Below are 22,341 nucleotides of genomic sequence, written 5' to 3'. Positions count from 1 at the left end.
AGGAATGGCTGGACCCATAGAAGATTCTCCCCACCCCCCTGCCCATTTTATCCTTCACCAGCCCTATCAGTTATTGGAATAGGCTGAGTGACTGACTCAGGGTAACCCAGTCAGCTTCATATGAGGGTGGGGATCTGAACCTATCCCCACCTAGACCAGGGTGGGGAACTTCCATGAGTCTGAGGACTGATGGCATTACTTCATGGGCAACCTTGTAGGGGCGACATATCAATGATGGGCAGGGCCAGAGGCAAAAAGTAGGCACAGCAAGAGGTAAAAGTCGGGAGAGCAACAGATGTGACCCTCATATTTGTAGTGTTAGGAGTTTGGTAGGAGAGGGGGTGGTCTGAATGCTTGGACCTCCTCCTAATGCCTGGACCCAGCATGGAATAGCCAGGCCAGCCTGGTGATGGCCCGCTAAAAATTGTGGGCTTGCCTCCCTCAACTGTCTGTTCCTTAGAAATACAAAAGGCCAGAGTTGAGGGATATGAGCTAGAAGCTGCAGGCAAAAACTACAGGCTGCAAGGGCAGAGAGAGCGAGAGCCAGGCCTGATTTATGCTGGAATCCAAGGCTGTGGGAGAAGCAGGACCTCCTTGGGGCTTTAATGCTGTGCACCCCTCCATCATAGGCTCAGGTCGTATATATGTGTAAATAAACCATATGTCATAAAGACACCACAGTCCCCACTGTGCCTCATTCCTGAAGGAAACGCCTGGAACCCCTGTAATTTCACACTGCCCAAAGATTGCGGTGGCATGCACATCCTCAAAGGCACTTTTATTTTCAGGACCATGGGATAAGCAGATTTAGCTTTCGTTAAAAAAAAATAGAAATTTTTTTAGCAAGACATATATAGTGAAAGAGGGTACAAATATAACAGAACAAATTCACTGATGGGAAAAGAAAAGAAAATGCTGCAGTGATTGTGTGTTTGGCCAGGAAATGGTATAATGCAAGATAAGTTTTGTCCAAACTAATCAAGCAAATGTTTCTACTACTCTAATCTAAAAACAACCACCATGAAGTGATGAAACCCAAGCTACTTTCTTGCAGTTTCCTGTAGACTGTATGAAATATGATCAGGCTGTACACTCTCGGTATCTTTTAGAGCAGAGTTAAGTACCAGCAGTCATTAGTAATGATCACTATATGGGAAAGAAAAAGATCACCTGCTGGTACTATTTCCTTTTCCGTATTGTTTCTTTTATTTAAATTATAATGGTTTTCTAACAAGCAGCTCTCCTGTGCCCACTTACCTGGTGTAACTTCTGAATGGAAGAAGTAAGTTCCACCGAGGTGGATTTTGGTAATCTTTGTAATATGGCCACCCCCAAATTTTGGTACCCCCAAATGATTCTTCTCAATTATGGATATTCTCAATTTTTCTCCCCCTTGGCTTGGCACCCTGTGTGGGACCCACCTGTACCACCCTAAATCTGGCACTCATTCCACTGAACATAGTGGAATTTACATTTGGGGTGCACAGAACAATTAACAAGAATATTATAATTTGTAACAAAATTAATTTATTTCCTCTCAGTGTCAATAATAAGGTTTTTCATAGATACATGTGTTTTCCTCATGGTTTCTGCAGCAAATCACCTCATATAAAAATAAGCCCCTATACCACTTGAGTGCTGCAATCATACCCATGTCTACTCATAAGTAAGTCCCGTTTAATTCAGTGGGGCTTACCCCCAAGTAAGTGGGCATAAACTTGCAGCCTTGGACTTTCCATTTGGATTCCAACAGTAGCTTCAAATTTGCCTTGGGACATCTGCACCCGCTTGGACTTGCGCTTCAGGCCCTCTCCCCAGCCCAGTGGATTCTAGTGAGTCCCACACCCCAGTAACAAGTTCCATTGCCACTCAGGAAGTGTCAGGAGATTTCTTAGCCTGATGGATTGTCTCGTGCTGGTTACGGTTAGAGTTCTGACTGAAGCCCTTTCCGCACAGCCGGCACTTGTAGGGCCTCTCTCCCGTGTGGATTCGCTGGTGCTCAATGAGGACTGAGCTGCGCGTAAAACTCTTGCCACATTTCACACACGTGTAGGGCTTTTCTCCTGTGTGGGTAATGTGGTGCCGGATGAAATCTGTGCTGCGTGCAAAGCATTTCCCGCACTCAGGGCACCTGTAGGGCTTCTCCATCCTATGGCTTTTCTGATACTTCATCACCATCTTTGAGCTCCACGAGGAACTTCCCCCTGGAGACTGAGATCCAAGTCCAAGCTCAGCTCTTGCACCTTCATCAATTCTTTTCAGGCTTTTAGGCCCACCCCTCTGAACCTCTGTCCTTTGCCAAGTTGATCCCCAGTGTATTGGGTCGCTCCTTTTCTCCTTCCCATGAGTCCTCTCATGCTGCTTACAGTTGGAGCTCTGGCTAAATCCTTGCCCACAGTGGCTGCATTTGTATGGCTTCTCACCTGTATGGATTCTCTGGTGCTCCAGGAGGATTGAACTCCGACTGAAGCTCTTCCCACAGTCCAGGCACAGATAAGGCCTTTCTCCCGTGTGGGTCCTCTGGTGCCTCAAGAGGTCTGTGCTCCTGCGGTAATTTTTCCCGCAGTCGGGGCATTTGTAGGATTTTGTTTTGCCACACAAGGCCCACATAGGGTCATTCAAGTCCCCTTTACAAAAAGTCGGCTGGTCTTTCGCAGAGCCTCCTTTCTTATTTCCACTCCCGCTGGAGCTACTTGAGGAAATGGGACATGGCTGTGCACCATCTTCCTGTGGGTTTTCCACTTTGTTCTTGCTCTCTGCAGGGAGAGACAGAATCCAGGCAGAATTTGCTCCATCTGCTGCAGACAGAAAAGAGGCTTGATCACCAAATTAAGCACTTGGTTTTGAAACAGAACCTAATCCACACACATTCAGTGGCTGGGTGGGGGGAGGCAGGTGTCAACCCGGGCACAATTTTGCACCCACTCTCCACCATGGTTCTGCTTGTGCCCAGACTCTTCTCTGACTCTTAGGTAGTGTGAGGCAGAATAAGGCAGGAATGGAGAAGCTTTTGGCCCGCCACATGCTACTGCACCACAACATCCACTATCCTTGACCATTGGCCATCTTGGCTGGGCTGATCAGAGTCCAATAACATCTGGCAGGACACAGGTTTCCCCACCCTGGGTTAAGCGCTGCAAGATGAGGAATCCCTCTGAAAAACATCTTGGGAAGAAAAAATGCACAGGAAGACAGTGTGATATCTACAAGAACCAAGAAGCTCCTGGTTTAAGAAATATGTAGGCTGCATCCATATGAAGAGAAAAACAGTGTTAAGGGTTTTCGTGGGGTTTGCAGTACGTAGTCTCCTAACCATGCCTACCCAGAATTAAGGCCTATGGAATTCAGTGGTGCTTACTTTCGGGTAAATGGGGTTAGGCTTGCAGTGTTACTCAGGAAACCTGCTGCTGCAGTTTCATCTATCCCTTGCACGCACACAAACAAACACGAGTCCATCTCCCACTTTCTAACACATAGGCAGACATTTCAAGATCCAGACTTTAGACCTGGCTAAAAATGCTATTCTAGGGCAGATCCCTGGGTCAGGTTTAGCCCCGGTTTCCGAGCAAACCCTCCGTCTGTACCCCCCCCCCCATGCTCACCTGGTGTTAGCACCAGGGCACTTCCAGCAGGGACGGGCAGGAGGAGGTACACGGAGCCGTCTGCAGGGCCTCCGAGCCACCGAGGGGGGCTGCGGGCAGGAACAGCCGAGGGAGCCCCTGCCGCCATAGCAGGGGCAGCAAGCGGGCCGAGAGCGGCGCGAGGGGCAGCCCGGACGACCGCCGCGCTTGCCGCGCACTTTCCTACTCAGCCGACGCAGGGCAAGGCGCGGTGAGGAAGAGGGCTGGCTCTGCGCGGCATCCTGGGAGGCGTAGTTTCCCCAAGCGGGTGACATTTGAAAGAAAAGGTCTGGGTAGAAATAAAACCCATTGATCCTGAGAGCAGAGGACGGGTGAATCCTAGAGATGAAGGAGGGCGGAGGCAGCTATCATTTAGAACCGGTAAAGCGGTATAGCCAACGCGGTGCGCGCTAGATGCTGATAGACTCCAACTCCCATCAGCTTCAGCCATCATAGCCAATGGCAAGGGATGATGGGAATTGCAGTCCAACAACGTCTGGGAAGGGGTCACATGGGGGAAAATGAATGGTACCTTCATTCGGGCAATCTCAGGGTGGTTCAAAACATAAAAATGGAAGATGAAGCACAAAATGTTTTACAAAAACGACAAGAAGACCACAAACTAATAACTCCCCTCCCCCCCAAACACATTTAAAATGATATAGGATATTAATCAGTGCCTGGCACCTAAAGGTGTATATAATGAAGGTGCCATTCGAGCCACCTTGGGGAGGGCACTCCACAAACAGAGCCACTGTAGAAAGGGCCCATTCTCATATTACTACCTTCTTCTGGAGGAGGCACACACAGAAGGGCCTTGGGGGATGATTGCAGGGTGCTGCTGGGTGGTTCATATGGGGAGAGCCAGTCCTTGAGGTATTGTGGTCAGGAGCCATTTAAGGCTTTATAGGTCAAAACCAGTACTTTGAATGGGGCCTGGAAACTGCTTCTGTTGGAAGCAGTTTCTGTCTGTGCCGAAACCTGGCTGAAACCCAGGTTGAAATGGATCTAGAAAATCAGTTTCCTCCCCCTGCGTTTTCTAACCCAAGCTAAGCTGGCAATCCCTACCATGTCTACTCAAAAATAGGTCTAGGTGAATTCCATCTGGTAAATGGGGGTAAGGAGTGCACCTTTACTCATCACTACTACTTTCAGAGAGAGATGAGGGGGAATATGCATAGATCCTGGTCGGTCTGATTCCTTGGCTAAGATCATTATGTCTTGGAGGCCTCCTTTGACGCAGAAGCCTGCTTCTGAGCAAACATGCCTAGGAGTGTGGAGGGAATGAACTGGCAAGATGGTGAGCACTTCATACCTCAACATTTTTTAAAAAATATGAACACAAATGTTTTTCCTCCAGGCGGATATTCATCTTCTCCTAGGCCTTTGGCTAATTAAACAATATATAGCCCTTTAAACTGCGTGTGTTGGAGGCAGTATTATTTTGTTTGTTACTATGTTATGTATTTTTGTGTTTTTATGTTGTAAACCACCATGTGATCCTCGGATGAAGGGTGGCATAGAAATTTAATAAATAATAAGAATATATTAAACTAGTCTTTATGTGTGTGTGCTGTTTTGCACTGCATTACAACGAACTTATTCCTGCATTGCAGGGGATTGGATGACCCTTGGGGGTCCCTTCCAGCTCTATAATTCTATAATTCTAATTTAATACAGATTAATCTCCCTCAAAAACCGCGTGTATGACGAAACGACCTCCCTAAAGGAAGGAACCAAGGAAACTACTATTCTTTATTTCATCGCATCCAACTGGAAAATGGAAACACGGTTTCTTTAAAGCCTGGATTTCTGGTCTTCCCCTCAAATGGCGGCGTCTTAAACGGCGCCAACCAAACTCTGCCCTCACCCAAAATGGCTACCGCCCTGTACGTTTTCCTTCCTATTTTCTTCTCATTCCCTGCCCTTTCTTGAGATGGCGGGCCTGCTGACTTCAACGGCGCAGACGCCTTTTAGCGAAGAAGGCGGTCGCACCGCTTCCTTTTGCAACACAAACTCAAAAAAGTCTACGACCAACTTTTTTTGTTGTTGCCCTGAACAGCGATGGCGGCGCTGTAGCTACCAGACGCCGGTAAAGAAACCGCGCGCCTATTGGTTGGGACCATTAACAAGACGCATGGCCATTGGGTGGGCTGCATGTGGAGACGGCTCGGGCACTGTCCAGCGGCTGCTTGGAGAAGGGCGAGGGGAGGAGGAAGAGGGCGAGCTGGTGAGTTGGAGAGAGGAGGCGGTAAAGGCGGGGTCGAGCGTGCGGAGTAGTTTTATTTATTTTATTTTTTTCACATTGAGATGCGGGTGCTTATCAGTTTGTTTGCCTGAGGCAGGCGAGAAGCCCGAGGAAGGGAGGGAGGCGGCGGAGGTGAGACCTGGATGGGGCGGGCGAGGGGGGCGCCGCTCCCGGGTGGGGTGGCCGGCCGGTGTCGGGTCGGGCGCGCCTGGCGGATTGCGGGGCGGGGAGGGGGCAACTTGTGGGGAGGATCGAGAGGGGGTGGAAGGAGCAAAAGGCCACCATGTGGGGGGCAGCTATTTGGGGCGGGGGGACCTCCATGAAGTTGGATGTTTTTTGTGGGGTGGGGAGGAGAAGGGCGGAAGGATCTGGAGGAAGCGGCTGAGGAGTCGGAGGTGGGCACCGTCCAGCCCCACACCTCACCCGGCTGTCAGGGGTGCGCGGAGGGACTGTCCACCCGGCGCCTCCTCTGCCTGGTGCTGCCGCTCTCCCTCGGAGGAAAGAGGAGCAGCCTCCGCCTCTACTCGCCTTGCCTTTCCTCCCGCCAGGGAGCGGTGCTGATCCTGCCTAGGGCAGAGCACCGGGCGCGGGGGGTGGGGGTGGATGAGGAGCCGACAGGTAATCGGAGGCAGGCTCTTCCTCCCCACACCGCCTCCTCCTCTGGAGCCGGCCCTTTTAGGTCAGTGAGGGAGGAATCGGCGGGAGAGCTAAAGGGGACGGATCTTGAAGCGGTGGGGATAGTTAGGAGGCGACCCCCAAGAGAAAGGGGCCTGACGGTGCCCGTGCTTACCTGTGTGTGGGGTGAGCCTAGGCTGCGAAGCAGGACTTGGGGGGGGGGGAGAGAAAGGGATCCTGAATAAACGGCAGACCCCTTTCCTCCAGCATCCTAGAATTGCCACTGAAATCCAGTTCTGGGAGGGATCATTGGGTCAGGTGCAGCCCTGGGTTATGGTTTCCCTTTTTCCACATGCCGCACATGCTCACCTTTTGTATACACCAAGGGTCCATCGCCAGGGATGGTGAGAGGCAGGAGCAGATGGGATGATGTCTCCACTTCCATAGGTTTTTAATATGCATTTGTGTGTGTGGTTATCAAAGGGTGTGGCATGAGGGGATGACAAGTGTGGCAGGAAGAGTCAAGGACAGTCAATATTATATTTTGACAATGATTCATATTCTTATGTAGATGCATTGTTTTATACTTTTTGGATGCCCCATGCTCATATTATTTCATAATTCAAATAATACACAATACAAATATATGTTTTATAATGCAAACAAATAATCGATAATAATAAACCAAACAGGATATACAGAAGCTCAAATAAAACTATTCTTTTGGTATATCCATTTTTGCTAGTTGTTTTGGGCATACAAATTGCATTGTAGTTATTTTTCCAGTTTCTGACATTTCTACTTCTACTCTTCCCTGGTAAAATTTTACAAAATCTCTGGCAATTCTTCACATTTGTGTTGCTTTTCCATGTTTTAGATGGAACAGAATGATTTAGTTCAAAATTTTTAATACCTCTTGTCAGTTGTTTCAAGTTAATGTGTTTTGTAACAGAGTAGTGCTTAATTTCCATGAAAACATTTTTTTGGTGCAAAAACATTGCAATTAATTTATTTTAAATGAATTTGCTGTAATACAAAAAAGAGAGTCAGGTTATTATGATTTAATTCTGCAAATACCCTTCATTGAAGAGCCTAGACCCCTGTGATGTTAGTAATATAATTTTAATTACCATCTGCTATGATAAAAATTGTTTGAAAAATTATAAGTTGCAGTAGTATTTCAGCATTCCTCCCTCAGTTTTTACAGTTCCATGTATGCTTTGTAAATTTTCCCCATCAAACCCAAAACCCTTCTGAAGACTATTGACTTTTAACCTTTCTACTTGTCTGAAACCCCAATAAAACCCCTTTTGAGGGGAAATGTTCAGTTCTCTTTGAAGTCAGTCCAGGCTGCTTTGATGTTCAATGCCCATATTCATGGCCTCACTTGCAGGTATCTGCCATTTAGGCTGTCAGATCAACAATGCTAGCCGCTAATGGTTTTATTTTTGCATCCCATTTTGAAGCAAATCCTCATGCATTTTAGCTATGCTTTGATTAATTTCAGTCAGGAGGTCTTGTCCTTCTCTGGATAGTTTTAAGGCTTTTGGAACCAAGCTGGGACCTATAGTTTCTTTTTCAGTTAAGGTATCCTTTACCCTCATTCTCTGATAGTGAAGTCGCTTTCTTTCTTGTTCAGAGCCATGGCACTTTTGCATTCCTTGTTATCTTTGCTGATCAAGCTTTGAGGAGGATCGTTGATTACACTGTACCTCTATGTCCAAGGGACAGAACTCCCATCTTTGCCTGCCATCTTCTTCCATAGTTAAGGAGACCCAGGGAATAATTATGCTGCAAAACAGAAAATTGGATAAGTGGATTTTTAAAACCCCCATAAATGCTGCTAATACCTAATAAATATTAAAACTGGGAGGAAAATATTTGGATGGCTGAGATCACAGTGTCTTTGCTGAAGGAAGCAGCTGTTCCAGGCTGGTTAGTCCAGGACTCTACTGAGAAAATATGGTCTGAAACAGCCTAATATTGCCACTGGCAGTAGCCCCAGCAAAATCACCTACCCTCTGCTCACTTGGCTGCTTGCCTCTTATTTGTTTCATCTTGCCATGACTTGAGACGCTTTTGTTGGCTTGAGTTTTATCACCCGGCATTACTCGGCATTTCCTACCCTTCCTCCCACAGTCTTGCTGGACCTCTTCCTGCCAGGGGTAACTTTTGAGAATAATCCCTAATGAGATGTCAAATGTGAGGAAGGTCACAGACAAGACAAATGTCTGAGCAAGGCTCCTGTCATGTGCGGAAATGTAAATCCACTAAAACGTTGGCCTGCCTTTAGTGTGTATCTGTGTTGCAGAGTTGGTCAACCCATGTCCCTGAACATGATGTTGGACTCCCAACTGCCATTAGCTCTTGCCAGCAAGGGCAGTTGGTAGAGTAGGAGACTCTTAATCTCAGGGTTGTGGGTTTGAGCCCCACGTTGGGCAAAAAGATTCCTCCATCACAGGAGGTTAGACTAGATGATGCCTGTGGTCCCTTCCAGTTACAAGTCTATGTACTGTAGACCAGCAACAGTGCAGGGCAACAGGTTCCCCCTTCCTGTTGAGCCCTTTTAAAAGCCGTGGAGTGTGTTTTCTAGCTTGGATTTCCTTCTGCCTTGCTTGCTGTAGTACATACCTTTGTGGTGCTTCTGTTTCTAGCCCCCACCTTTAATTTGCTGCCCCCCATTTGGCAAGTGCCTGCTTGGTTTTGCCCATTTCCCTGGGTGGAGGGATCTGTAGAAGCAACACATTGTCTCCCACTGAGAAATTTTCCCTTCCTACCTGAGCTTCTAGTCTTGTAGCCCTGGAGAATCTCTGTGAAGGAAGGGCGTTTTTTAGTTGTTGCTAAGGTGCTATTTGCATGGCTCCTAATGATTTATAATTACCTTCTCTGAGGGGAAACCTAATAAGCTCTCATGCTGGCCTCTGTGTCTTGTTCAGTACCATTGGAGGGATGCATGTTTGAGCCTGCTGGTCCTTCAGAAAGGAGGGGGTGGCATTGCTAAGAGGTTTTTAGTCAGGCTGTGTACTCCCCTGACCCACATAGGGTTCAATGCTTACACACACTTAGCTGGGAGGAAGTCCTATTGAACCCAGGGGAGAGAGGTCTACTTCTGAGTAGACAAGAACAGGAGTGCCCTCTTAACCATCCTTTGCTTAGTTCAGTAGTAAATGTGAAGTTTTCTCCAGCTAGTAAAGAGAATTGTGATTTGTCATCCGTGCAGAAGGTTTTGACAATCTGGGTGTGGTGTTACACATTCCAGGTTAATCCGGATTAAAGTAGCATTTGGCTTTAAAAGGCAGAACTATATCTGGGGACCATGGGAATGCAGTCATTTTAATTCTGGTTTTTTCCTTTTCTGAAGCAGAGAAGTGAGGAATGAAGACCCTGTGGGCTGTTCTGGGGCGGCCACCTTCCTGATGCCAGGAAGGGGTGGGGTGTCTCCCTTCTGAGACAGGCCATGGAGTGGCCCCTCCTTGAACGAACATCTGAGGGGAACCCTCAGCCAATGTCACACTTGGAGAGGCAGATCAGACGGCGAAAAATCCTCATCTACAGGTGAGAGAAGAGTGACTCTCCTCCCTGTCAAAGTCCTGAGTGGGAGAGGCGAGACAGAAATTGTGTTACCGCTGTGACATTCTCTTTGTATCCTTCTATGTTTCCAGGCCTTCCTCTGAGGAGCAGGAATCCTCAGCCCTGCTCCAGAAGCCCCTCGAGACAGGGGGGGCATGCCCCCTTCCATGTGGCGATGCCGAGCTGTCACCCAGCAAGAGGCAGCGACTTCAGCAAGGGCCACTCCAAACGGCAGAGCAGAACGGGGAAGTTTGCAGCGCGGCGGGAGAGACCTTGTGGCGGGTGGCCTCTCCCATGGAGAAACAGCAGCGGAAGATGCTGGCTGTGAACCTGGAGGACTTTTCAACATCCCAAATGCTTGTGAGGATGCCACAGTGTGGGGGCTGGGTTGCAGGGGGCATGAGAGGATTCCTAATGGGCTGTATGAACCTGGTTCTGAGGTGGGAGAACCCGTTGAACAGGTCTCAAGGCCCCAGGTCCATAGTTTCCCCCAGTGCTTTTCTCTCTCTAGAGAAATAGGTGCCGGTACTCACCATGAAGTTGTTACAGTAAGTTCCACACTTTTAAAAAACAACAGAAAAGAGTTTCTGGTACTGCATACCCTTGAGAACCTCCTAAAAAAGCACTGGTTTTCCCACTGTGCACTGCAGTTCCCAGGGTGCTTTGCACTACCAGACCAGGAGAATTGTGACCTATAGTGTACCTCTTGCATTGTGATGGAGGAGTCAAGTCACCTGTATTAAGGACCCTGAAGGATGCCTTGTCCCCATGAGTTGATTCCTGAGTAAACATACACATGGAAGGTGGGGAAAAAGGGGAAAGGAGGCCCCTGTCCCTCATTATCCTTAAGCTCTTTGAAACTTGGTGTGCGCCTCTCTTTGCCCAGAATGATCCACAAGGGGATCCCCAAAGATCTGCCACATCTCCCTGTGCAAATCCCCCCCAATCAGCAGCTGTGAATGAAGACAGAGTGTCCTGGTCAACAAAGACACAAAGTAGTCCAGTGTGCAGGTGAGGAGAGGCCCCAGGGAGGCGGAAGGAGTGGAACAGCTTTGGGATCGAGCACTTGATTTAAAACATTCTGACTTTTTTTTACCCTTCCTACCCTCAGATCGTCTCCCCCTAAGGGCTACCCTCCATCCCATCGAGAGCCTCAAGAGAGGTTGGACCACGCCCGCCGGCAACTGTGGGACAAGAGGGTGTCCCCCCCACGGTGTCGCGCTTCAGAGCGCCTGCACGCCAAGAGGCAGCGCCTTCAGAAGGGGGTTTCCCTTGCAAAGGGGAGCGAGGGGACAAAGACCTCCCTGCTGGAAGCGGCTCATCAGCAAATCCTCGCCACCAGTTTGGAGGCTGGTTCCTTGAGCCAAGCTCTGGTTAGTTAAGGTTGGGAAGCAGCCTCACCAGATAGTGCTGGGAGGGACAGGGAGAATCCTGTTGAAGGAGTTGGAGGGTGGTGGCTCGGTCCACATTTTTATTCAGCTGTCTTTTCTTGCTGGCAGGTTGCTGGCACTGGCAAGGAGCAGCCGGAGACCTCCTCAGCCTGCTGTGGGTGAGTGCCCCCCTAAACAAAGGCACAGAACTGCTTGTGCCTCCCCCATCCTTTAAAGACGGTGCCAGTCACCCAGCAAGAGAACTGATCCACTTCAAGGGTTACAGTTGGTGCCTATTGTGCCATCCCAAACTCCCTTGGAGGGTAAAGTGATGGTCTCTTTCCTTTTGGGAGAAATGCTAACTTTGACCCCCTGGGTGTGTCTCAAAGCACGGGGAGGAGAGGGGCTAAGGAGACTGCTTTATCACTGCCCCACTGTGTTTCTCTGGTTAATCAGGAGTGATCAGCTGATGCTGCCTCGCCAATCATCTCCAAATGGGGACACCCAAACCCCTCGAGACCCACAAGACCAGTGTCATCAAACAGGTAGGGAAACTCTTGATTCAGGTGTTGTGTGCTGTTAAGTCTGTCCTTCATTGCAAAGTAGCATCTCAGGGGTGTGTAAGTATTGTGTGTGTGTGTGTAACTTCACTGGAACATCCCTGGTCCCATGGAGTCTGAAAACCCCTTTGGTAATGCAGGAAAAATTGCCATGTTGGACTGAATCCCGGCCGGATGATCAGTCATCCACCCATGGCAAGGTGTTCGTGGGGCTGGATGAAGCGGGTACAGACTCAGGCATCCATATGGGAGTGCCAAGGGTCAAGCTGGGCTGAATATCAGCTGGCCAGAGTACTCTCCAGAAATCTTGAGACCAGTTAATAATCTAAGAAAGGCAACAGCTAAGCAGCTAGAGGGAGATTCTCAGATGTAAACAGAAGAGGAAGATGTCTGTATCCTTCACAAAGTGTGTGTCGGTGTGTTGGAGGATGACAACTCTTGACTCTAAGTCAGAGACTGGAAACCTTTGACCCTTCAGATCTCCCACCAGCCCCAGCAAGCGTGGCCAATGGGCAAGGATGATGGGAATTGTAGTCCCATAGGCCTGGATGACCCCAGTTTGGGGAAGGCTCCCTTTGTCCCTCTGGTGACAATGTTCCTTTCCCTTCCTGCCAGACGTGTCCACTGAAGCTCCATCCTGGCTGCCTTCAGCATCTGCTCTCTTGCGTCCATCATCTGCCTCCCGTTTCCGGCACTGGGGTCTGGTCCCCGTCTTCCAGAGCGTGCGCTCGAAGCTGGAGGCCTTTGCTGACATCTTCCTGACCCCGTCCAAGCCAGCCGTGCAGTCCACCGAGGGGCCCCCGTCCCTGCCCCCTTGCCCGCCAGGGAATGAGGAGCAGGAGGCAGCCCAGCCGAGAACACCCCGCCAAAGAGTCAACATCGAGGTGAAAATCGCCATTTCGGAACCACGCCCCCGGAAGAGGAGCTGCCACCACGAGGAGGAGGAAGAAGAGGAGGAAGTGGAGATGGGTGATGCGGTGGTGAGCGGGCGGCCCCCTATCCGCCAGTGGCGCCTGAACGAAGGGGACCCAGCCCCTCAGCCCCGCCTCGGACGCAGCTACTCCTGCCCTGACGTCCCTGGTGCCCGCTTGTGGCAAGCCTCCCCCGTGGCCCTTCCGCTCTCTGCTCAGCTGCGACAGCGGCGCCACACCGTCTGCAGCCTGGAAGTGTCCCGAGAGCTGGGCCGCCCCACCCCACCCTGCCTGCGCAAGGAGGTGTATCCTTTCAGCACACCCCCCGCACACTTCTTGCTGGGTCCCTCCATGCACGTCCCCCACTGCGATGGCTCCCCCTATGCCTCCCATGTGCCTTCCTGCCGCCGTGAACCAGACACCGTCCATTCCAGGTAAAAATATTCTCCTCCCCGCAAGCTGTTTGTTATCCCTCAAGAGTCTAACAGCTGTTCCTTTGAACCCCATAAAAGGGCACAAATGACATGTTAGGTAAGTGTTTGCTCCTCTCCCATTCAAAACCAAGAGGGAGAAAGAAGCAAGCACTGTGGGGTTGTTTGTGCTATTCTAGGGTGGTTGTTTAAAAAACTTCAGAGTCTGTATCCTCCTTTGGAGTGGACTTATTGAAGTTAATGGATCCAAGTTAATTTCATTTACTTCAAGGAAGAGGAAATATCTAGTGTGTATGTGGAGGAGTTGTATCCTAGTGCTGAAGCACATCCTTTGCACGTCAGAGATCTATTGTTCTATCCCCTGCACCTCCAGGCAACAGCTAGAGTGGCAGTTTTGGAAAAGCCCCTTTCCTGAAAACCAGGCAGTGGAGATGATGTCAGACCAGAAGCACCAGAGGTCTGATTCTCCATAAGGCATTTCCATTTGTTGACTAGTGATGGAGGCAAATGGGCTGAGCCTCTTCCCCCTTTGGTTCTGCTCACAGGCAGAAAGGCTCCATTTTCCCCACAGGGCTTCAGAACTCCCATGATGCTTTGCACCCTCGGTGCTGTGTGGCATTGCTTTACTGGTTTGGCTTCCTCTTTTAAAGTCCCCTCCACTGAAGAGGGAGAACTGTCAGCTGGGAAACATGACATCTAACGCTAATACACGAATCTTGGTGTCTTCTCTGTCCCCTGCAGGGAGCTCTCTTCCTCGCCCGATCATGGACAGAGGGTGTCTGGGATTGGCTTGGACGTGGTCGACTCAGAGTTGCTCACGTCAGAGCAGATGATGCTTTCGGAAGTTGAAATGAAGGTCAGTTGCTGTTTGACTCAAGCTTCTCAATTAGGAGGTGCTGCACCGTGAAGAATGGGGGTCTGTGGTACCTGCTCTCGGTTTGAGGGCCATTTTGCTTTGCCATTGTGGCCTTTCAAAATCCTTCTTACCCCCCCTAAAACCTGCAGGGATCCCAAGACAACACCGTAGGGAAGGTGTCCTCCATAAGGATCCGCAAGACACCGTCCAAGCAGCAAGCAAATCTCACTCCCATGGGGCTTCCCCGGCCTGTCAGGTGAGGGCTAGAGTGGAATGGGGGGGCGCCTTTCTGCAAATGGAGATGAGTAGCTTGTGAATCTGCCTGACAGTGGTTTAGGAACTCTGGATTCAGATTCCAGTGCTTGGAAAGGAGGCGGATGTGGTCTTCTATAGCCTGGGGGCAGATGAGTGCTGTATGAGAGGGGACTCACCTAAGGAAAGGTGTAAATGATTTTGGGTTTTTTTTAATTAAAAGTGCTAGCTGAGTTGAACCTGCCAGTCAAGAATTAGCGCTGTTCACCAATGTTAAGGATTTGTTAGTTGATCATCTGTCTGTCAACTGAAACAAATGCAGAGCCTCTCTGACAGGGACCACTTGAGTGGTGGAGTGTGTGCAGACTCTAGTACTCTTGGGCAATAAAAGCAATAAAAACCCAGTGGGCTAAACCATTGGGCCTGATTCAGATTGAATTGCAAGCTTAAGAGGTCAGCTGGTAGTTTCTGGCAGAGCATGGAAGCAAAGCGGGGTAGCAGGGAAAGCAATCTGGTGCCCAGCAGGGCTAAGTGAGTATTCCTATATATTTATATTTATATCTATATCTACACGCACGCACACATATTTTATCGTAGGCCAAGGCCATTTCTGGGTGATGAATTCTATTCTCTTCTTTCCTGTGTCAGGTTGAACAAGAAAGAGTTCAGCCTGGAGGAGATCTACACCAACAAGAATTACCGCACACCCACAGAGAAGAGGTGAGGAAGTCTGCTGGCATCTGTCCTTTTCTAAAACACCAGCATTTGTTACTTTTGTGTGCACACACCCTTCTCTCTCTTTCCCCTCAGTCATTTCAAGCCAGCAACCCCAGATTCTGACTTCAGCATCTGCAAGCGATAAGCACTACCTCCTGCAGTCTGAATATATTTGTGAACATGCATAGTTTTCTCCCCCCAAAATGGGATGAGGATAGTTATGGGGCAGTGGTGGTGACAGGGGCATAGAGCAGTAGTGTACAAGCTCTCCCTATTTTCTGAGCCTTTGACATATAGGAATATAAGAGCCCTGCTGGGCCAGACTGAAGGTTCATCTAGTCTAACCTGCTGCCTTCGGGAAAGCCTGCAAGGAAATGAATTAAATTACCCATTATCAATAAAAGACACTTAAACACAGGTGTTTTAAAAACATTCAAAACTGACTGAAATCAACAAAGGCAAATGTAAACACGTGTAGCTTCTACAGGTCTAGATAGGCTTGCCTAAACAAAAATGCTTTAAGCAGGGGCCAGAAAAAGTGCAGCCAAGGCACCTGTGTGATGTCAATAGGCAGGGGGTTCCAATGTGTAGGTGCTGCTGCAAGTTCCTCTTCTTGAAGTGGTTGAGTGGGCAGATATGGAGAAAGGCAATCCCAAAAGTAAACACTATTCTTGGGCAGCTGGTAGTCAGAGGCATATTATCTCTGTCCCTAGAGATCCTACTAGTCATTGATAAGCCTTATCACCCATGAACTTCATAATCCCCTTTTAAAGTTCTCCCATTTGGTGACCATCGCTGCACCTAAACCAGGGTCAGAGAACCTTTTTCACCTAGTGGGCCAGATCCTAACTTGACGGCAACTGATGGGCCATATTTACCAGGCAGGTGGGACAACCTGCCTGTCCGTCACCATGTCAAGTGATTGGTAGGCAGGCTGTCCCATCTAGCTGTCAAGGTCCACTTTTGTCGTGGATCGCCCTGAGATGAAGGGTGGTGTACAAATTTAAGAAATGAAATGGCCCTGCTGGTCCTGTAGCACCAAGTGGTTTGCCTTGAAACCTCAGTTGAAACGGGGAAATGCAGTTTCAAGAGAAACTGGTGCTATTGGAACAAGCAAAAGAGCACTCTGGATTTCACTGCAAACTCTTGTTCTTTTGTAGCCTGACTGGACCAGCGGTAAATAGAACACAAGTGAAATGCCAACCACTTACAGTTTTAACATCTGCCCCGTATCCTGAAAGCAATATGCAAATAAGTGGATGAACTGTGGTCCTCTAGCTTATGATATGTTTTGTCAATGGCCCTTGGAATTGATAAATCTCTCAGTCCCCGTGCTGTACTTCATGTTCACTACTGCACCATCTTTCTGCTCCTGTTAATACTTGTTGCAGCCCTCAGAATTTTATCTACTTTCCTGAGAAGTGCTGCTTTTAATTTAGAAGTTTCAAGTTCTTAAGATGGATGGAGCAAATACTTGACATGAGCAGTGAATGCCGAAAGCTCTGAATGCAAAGGGGACCTTGGGCTGGTAGTTGTCTTGCGTTCTCTACGAAGGTGCCAGGACATGTTCTGTGACTTCTCATTCCTTCCACCCTCCAAACCTCTTTGGTGCTTTTTTTGTGTGCCACATGTTGCCTAAACATCCCAATTTCGACCCATGCCTTAAAACCAGACTGCATAATGGCAGAGCGTGGTGACCTTAACCGTTGCATTGTTCGTTCCAGCTACAAAATATCAGCAGTTTTGTAGTTAGTCTGCATTTGTTTATGCTTTTTATACTGTTAGGCTTGGTTAGTGGAGTCTGAGAGGTTGTCTCCTTCTTTTTTCCTGGTGTCCCACCTCTTCCTTTCTACCCCTGCAGGTCATTTGAGACCATCTTTGAGGTGCCTCTGGAACGCAACGGAGCGCTCATTTTCACCAGCCAGCGCAAGCTGAAGCGGGCCATGGAATTCCAGGAGGGAGGCCTCCCTCGCAAGCAGCGCAAAGCCCACTCCCGAAGGAGTCGCAGGGCAGCAGGAGGGCGGAGGGTAAAGAAGCCCCAGAGTCCAGAGCTGGAGGAGAAGCTGCAGCAGCGGCTGGCTGAACTGGATGCCCTGTTTGAGGGAGAAGAATGCTGAGATCTGAGCAGAGGCTAGAAGGAAGGGCAGCACCCCGAGGAGCCCAAGACCACTTCCTCTGTTTAACTAGCAAAAGAGGTTGCTGGTGTTGTTGTTGTTTTTTTAAAAAAAACTCTACCAAAGTCACCAATACCACTCCAAGTTTCTCCTGTGGTGCTGTTTATTCTCCAGTTCCCCATCAAACCAGCCTTCTGTGCCTGTTGCCTCCTCCTCCTCCTCCCTTGATCAGTCTCCAAGCCACAAGCTCTGCTGCTTTGAAAATAGTGCCTGGGTGCCTATCTGTGCCACCTGGCCCAGCCAACATGCTGCCTGCTCTGGCACCGCTTGAGTCCCCAATTGCTTGGCTCTTTGGCTCGCAAGTGGAAGGGGAAGAATGTTTGTGGTGCCCCAGAGTTGCCTGCCCTCTGCACTCTTCCTCCTGCGCCCAGTCATACCACCAGTTCCGCGCATGGGAGGAGCACCTAGTGCCCAGCGCTGTTGTGCCTTCTGTGAGAGACTTAGGCCAGCAAGGGATGGGCCTAGCCAAGTGAGGGCCTAGTTGCCTTTTTTGGAGCGGCCACCGCCATCAAACCAAATAGGAATGCAGAACCGATGTGCCTGTTGGATGGGAAGGATAAAGAAAAAAGGGACTATGTGAAAGAATCAGCAGGAGCAGGTTTTTGTTATGGCACGGGATGATGTGGAGGAAGAGACGATGTAGCAATAGGCTGGGCAATGGGGACGTGTCCACCTGTTTAAGCACAGACAGTGGATGGGCGGCTGGGAATGCTGAGAGAATGCCTTTGCATCTCTGGATCAAGGCCTCTGGGTGTTCCTAGCTTGGATCAACTGTTTTGTTAGGAATTATGTGTTTTTGGTTTTCATTTTTTATTAATCTATATTTCTAATAAACTTTGTATCTTGGGGGGAGGAAAAAACCACATATTGCCAGTTGCTCCTTAACTGGCCTTGGTGGGACCCTGAATGCAGCTTTAAGGGAGACCGCAATAGATAATTTTGCCTTGGAACAAGGGCATAGCGACCAGAAAATGAAAATCCATAGCAAGCGGCGGATCATATATCATTGCCACAATAAATTAATTTCCCCAGCCAATGTTGCCTCCTACCAGGAATGGTGGTAGGTGCATTGGCTATGGCAAAAAGCAAAATTGCTGTGATGCGGGATCAAATGGCAAGAAAGAAGTTGAGTGAACTGCACCCGGTTGTACTACAATTGTACATGTATAAGAGGCTACAACAAGTAACAAAATATGTGGATTTGTGAAGTCTGGGGTGCATTTTGTGCAAATTCAGTAGCTGTGCCCAGTTTAAAATCTGTTTTGAGGTGGTACGTTCACCTTCAAAACTACCATAGTCTAGAGTTGACATTGGTGAAATTCACTCCGTCATTCGTTACAGGAAAAGACAGTGTGTCTGATTGATTTCTCATGGTTAGTACTGCAACAGTAACATCTCATTTTATCAAATTGACAGGTTTTGAGTGGGAGTGGAGACATTTCCATCCTATTCACTCTCGCAGGCCTTTCTTTGGTCCGTTTGTCAACTGGAAAATGCCTTTTCTTGTTAGTTGACTACTTAGGATTTATTGATCAGCTTTTATCCCAGTACAGTAGGCTCTGGTCAAAGTTTGCAAGACTCTGAAGCCCTGACAAAAGTTCTGCTGCTCCACATGTGCATCAGGAGAAAGGTCCCCCTGTCTATAGTTATGTAAACTGCTTAGAGGTTTTGATGCTATATAAAACTTGTTAAATAAACATGGTACACCTTCCCTCCATACTGCTGTGGGTGAAACAAACTCTTCAAGGCTTAGGTTTGGCTACGTTCATTCTGTACTTTTGCTTCTGTTCAGTATTTTTTTATTACCTTTGCTACAGGGTCATTTGGTAGGCCTTGCCCTCAGGTGCTTTGCTGGGTGGGGATGGTTGCATTTTTTGCTAACCTTGCTCCGCTGTGTATCTCAGACTTCGCTTCCTCTCAGTCTGGCCTGCTTTTATTAATTTACAGGTTTTAATATTGCACAGTATACAAAGGACCTGGGCTGTGAACATACCCATAAAAGAGCACACAAAACTTATGCCAACATCTGGATGGTGATACGCAATAAATTATTGGCTGAACAACGCATTGGAAAAGCAAGCAGAAGAGGCTTAAGTGGGCATCTGAAACAAAGTACTTGTGGTGTTTGCTTCATGGTAATAGGGAGTTACAGAACCTAGGTGCAGACACATTAAATGCCCTCTTGTAGAAGAAACAAGGCAAGCAGAATGTGGTACCCTTAGTAGTCCCAGCTGCTGGACCAAACCCAATCAAAGCCTCATCTAGGATGCATCACTGTATTGTATAATGTTGCGCTTACAAACATCTGACACACAGTGGCCAAGCTATCCCAATCCAGGAATTGTCCTCTCAGACAAAGGCTTATAGATGGAGTTCCTGGCCATTGAGACTACACGGATCCAGGAGCACCTTCAAGATGCAAACCACCCAAGGGAGAGTCTGGAACAGACAATTTGCCTCCTGGACATGGGAACCACTCAACCACAGTCCTTGGTCTTACTGCGATTCATTCAGCCCACTGGTCCAGGGTGTGTACAGCCTAACCTGAATCAGATGTATGTATAAAAGAAGTAGAGCAGAATGTTGGCATACTGATGACATCCTGTCCCAAAATTCCTAGCAACTTTACACGTATGGTAAAAAGACATTGGTGATAAAGTGGTGCCTTGTGGTGCACCATAATGTAAAACCACTGTGGCACCAATAAGTATCTTTTCAACTGCTACTCTCTGGACCTAAACCTGCAGATAGGATCAGAACCACTGCAGTGCAGTGCCTCCAATACCCAGCTCACAAGAGTTGGTCCAGGAGAATGCCATGGTCAATGATATAAAAAGCCACCAAGAGCTTCAGAAGGAGGAGAATGGTTATACTCCCTGTGCCTTGCTCTCAGTAGAAGTCCTCCATCGGGGCCACCAAGGCTGATTCAGTCTCATAATGAAACTGAATTCCTCTTATGGGAGCGAATTCCATAGTTTATGTGCTGTGTGAAGTATTTCCATTTGTCTATCATCATCATTGTTTGGTGACTTTGTTAATTGCTTTATCTTGCCCAGGGCAACTCAAAGCAACTTACAACCAAACAGACAGAAGACCCTACATACATACATTAAAACCAAGAGGAAGAGAGAATACATTAAAAACACCCCATCCACTTCTAAAAGGCCACAAATAGTTAAAAGGCCAAAGGCCTGGTTATAGAGGAAAGTTTTTTCCTGTTGCCTGAAGATATGTAATGAAGGTGCCAAGCAAGCCTCCCCGTGGAGAGCATTCCACAATGGGAAACCACTGTAAAAAAGGCCCATTCTTGTGTTGCCACCCTCTGGACCTCTTGTGCAGAAGACATACAAATAAGGACTTCAGTGACTGCAGGGTCTGAGAATAAAGTTTTAATATTCAGCTTCTTTGGATATCCACAAGTTCTAGTGTTGGGGAGAGGAATGCCTGCAGTTGTTATGCTACAACCTTCTCTAGGCACCTTACTAATAATACACAACTGGTTGGTAGTTACTCTGCATCAGAGGGTCCAGGGTGCCCTTGGTTTGTTGAGAACACTGGAGACCACCCTTTTAAACAGACATGCATTAACTACATTCTGAACCCGCCCACTCACATATTTTCTGCTAGTTTTTATTAGCAAATGAGGGCAAGGAGCAAGAGAGCACATACGGTAGTTAGACTCATTGCTGCAAGCACCCTGCCCACATCGTCAGGCCACATCAGCTGAAATTGATCCTACAACACCAGTTTAGACATGCATGGAATTGGGCATCTCAACAGACTGCAACAACGAAGTCCTTCCAGAGTTCAGTGACTTTGTCTTCAAGGTATAAAGCAAAAGGACCACAAAGACTTAGGTTATCTAAACACAAGTATGCATCTAGAATAATAGAAGGGACCTCAAAACACATTTAGTCAGCTGATAGACAAAATCTGTGACTGCTCCATCCACTGTGGTTAAAACAGCTCATATCATCAGTAAGTTCTTTATAATGTTTAATTGAAATGTCCTTTCTTGTAATTTGAAGCTGTTAGTTTGGATCTACCCTGAATGACAGGAAATGAATTTGCGCTATGTAATAGCAATTCAAAAATTCAAAAGTTGCTGCTCTATTTCTTCTTAAACTAACCCTCCTCTGCATACCTACCTATTTTTCTAATTGGACTTGATTTCCTTCCCCCTCACTGTACTGGAGGTCTTCCTTTGAGCAAGCTCCAGTTTTTAATTAAACTCTAAATCAGGTTGTTGATAATGCCCCCCCCATTTCTAATTCTTTACAGTCACAGTGCAATATAAACTTCTGTCAAAGTACTAATGTAGAATGTATTCCTTGATCAAAGTCTTAACTATTATAAATAAATACGTTGAATTCTGAAAAAAAAAACAATGCAGAAGGATTGATCATATCTGCTTCATCATAGTTTTAGCTACTTTCATCAGACCAAAGTGGATAACAATTTTTTTTCTAACAAATGCTTTTTGAAATTCAGTGCAGGGCTATTGCTAGTGGAATAGTATCAAGGCTGAGAGATACCCCTGTAAAAAATCCCAGAGCAGTTCTGCCAGACAACGCAGACAATCCTCTACTGAATGAAGGGTTCAAAAGTACTACTTTATGCGGGAGCTTGGAAAGTAACAGTTCCCTTACGGGAGGATGGCATCACATGGTAGTGTTGTGACGTCATCAAGTTCTCCTTCGTCCTCAAGGGTCTGCTACAGCAGAGGCGTGTGGCGCCGAGCCCTATGACATCACGCGCTGGCGTTATAACATCACCGTGCGAGGTTGCTGCGAAGAAAGTATGACATCATTGCATCACGTTTGTCTCCGTGAAACCATGACGTCACCCTGCGGAGGACGGAAGTGACTCTGAAGGCGGGGGTGTTGGTTTAAGGGAACACCCTCCACCTCGAACAGTCTCCAAGGGGCGGGTGGGCGGAAACAGAGGCTAACCGAAGGGACTATTTCCTTTTCTTTTTCCAGCGGAGGGATTTTTTAAATGGTGCCATCAACGCAGA

The 22,341-nt window shown here is 48.0% G+C and overlaps 2 protein-coding genes and 1 long non-coding RNA gene across 10 annotated transcripts in view; 1 reads left to right on the top strand and 2 right to left on the bottom strand.

Moving 5' to 3' along the window:
• Positions 1–19,041, top strand: part of PRR14 (proline rich 14) — a 45,184-nt gene extending 26,143 nt beyond the window's left edge. For 3 of the 7 annotated variants that reach the window (XM_081884750.1, XM_081884745.1, XM_081884744.1), the window contains exons 3-13: positions 9,848–10,038; positions 10,146–10,413; positions 10,940–11,064; positions 11,165–11,426; positions 11,553–11,602; positions 11,880–11,968; positions 12,599–13,328; positions 14,067–14,181; positions 14,331–14,437; positions 15,082–15,153; positions 17,012–19,041. In XM_081884750.1, the coding sequence (XP_081740876.1) occupies positions 9,941–10,038; positions 10,146–10,413; positions 10,940–11,064; positions 11,165–11,426; positions 11,553–11,602; positions 11,880–11,968; positions 12,599–13,328; positions 14,067–14,181; positions 14,331–14,437; positions 15,082–15,153; positions 17,012–17,267 (2,172 nt within the window). In that variant the 5' untranslated portion in view covers positions 9,848–9,940 and the 3' untranslated portion in view covers positions 17,268–19,041. The other 4 variants (XM_081884749.1, XM_081884748.1, XM_081884747.1 and 1 more) reach the window with 4 other exon arrangements.
• Positions 764–4,163, bottom strand: ZNF768 (zinc finger protein 768). 2 transcript variants are annotated; one of them, XM_081884776.1, is made up of 2 exons: positions 3,603–4,163; positions 764–2,798 (listed from the first exon to the last, which is right to left on the bottom strand). In XM_081884776.1, exons 1-2 carry the CDS (start codon positions 3,727–3,729, stop codon positions 1,870–1,872), a joined length of 1,056 nt encoding a protein of 351 aa, XP_081740902.1. In that variant the 5' UTR covers positions 3,730–4,163; the 3' UTR covers positions 764–1,869. The 2 variants fall into 2 exon arrangements, with proteins under 2 accessions (XP_081740902.1, XP_081740903.1); XM_081884777.1 differs by having other exon boundaries at positions 764–2,795.
• On the bottom strand, positions 18,665–21,586 carry LOC309354581. Its single transcript, XR_014162352.1, has 2 exons — positions 21,473–21,586; positions 18,665–19,254 (listed from the first exon to the last, which is right to left on the bottom strand). It is a non-coding gene; the product is annotated as an uncharacterized lncRNA (long non-coding RNA).
• Positions 21,587–22,341: the final 755 nt, after the last annotated feature.

This window comes from Podarcis melisellensis (assembly GCF_964234715.1).
Source record: "Podarcis melisellensis genome assembly, chromosome: 13".
NCBI classification, from domain to species: domain Eukaryota; kingdom Metazoa; phylum Chordata; class Lepidosauria; order Squamata; family Lacertidae; genus Podarcis; species Podarcis melisellensis.
The sequence above is the reverse complement of the archived record's forward strand: the minus strand, read 5'-3'. Positions and strand labels throughout refer to the sequence as shown.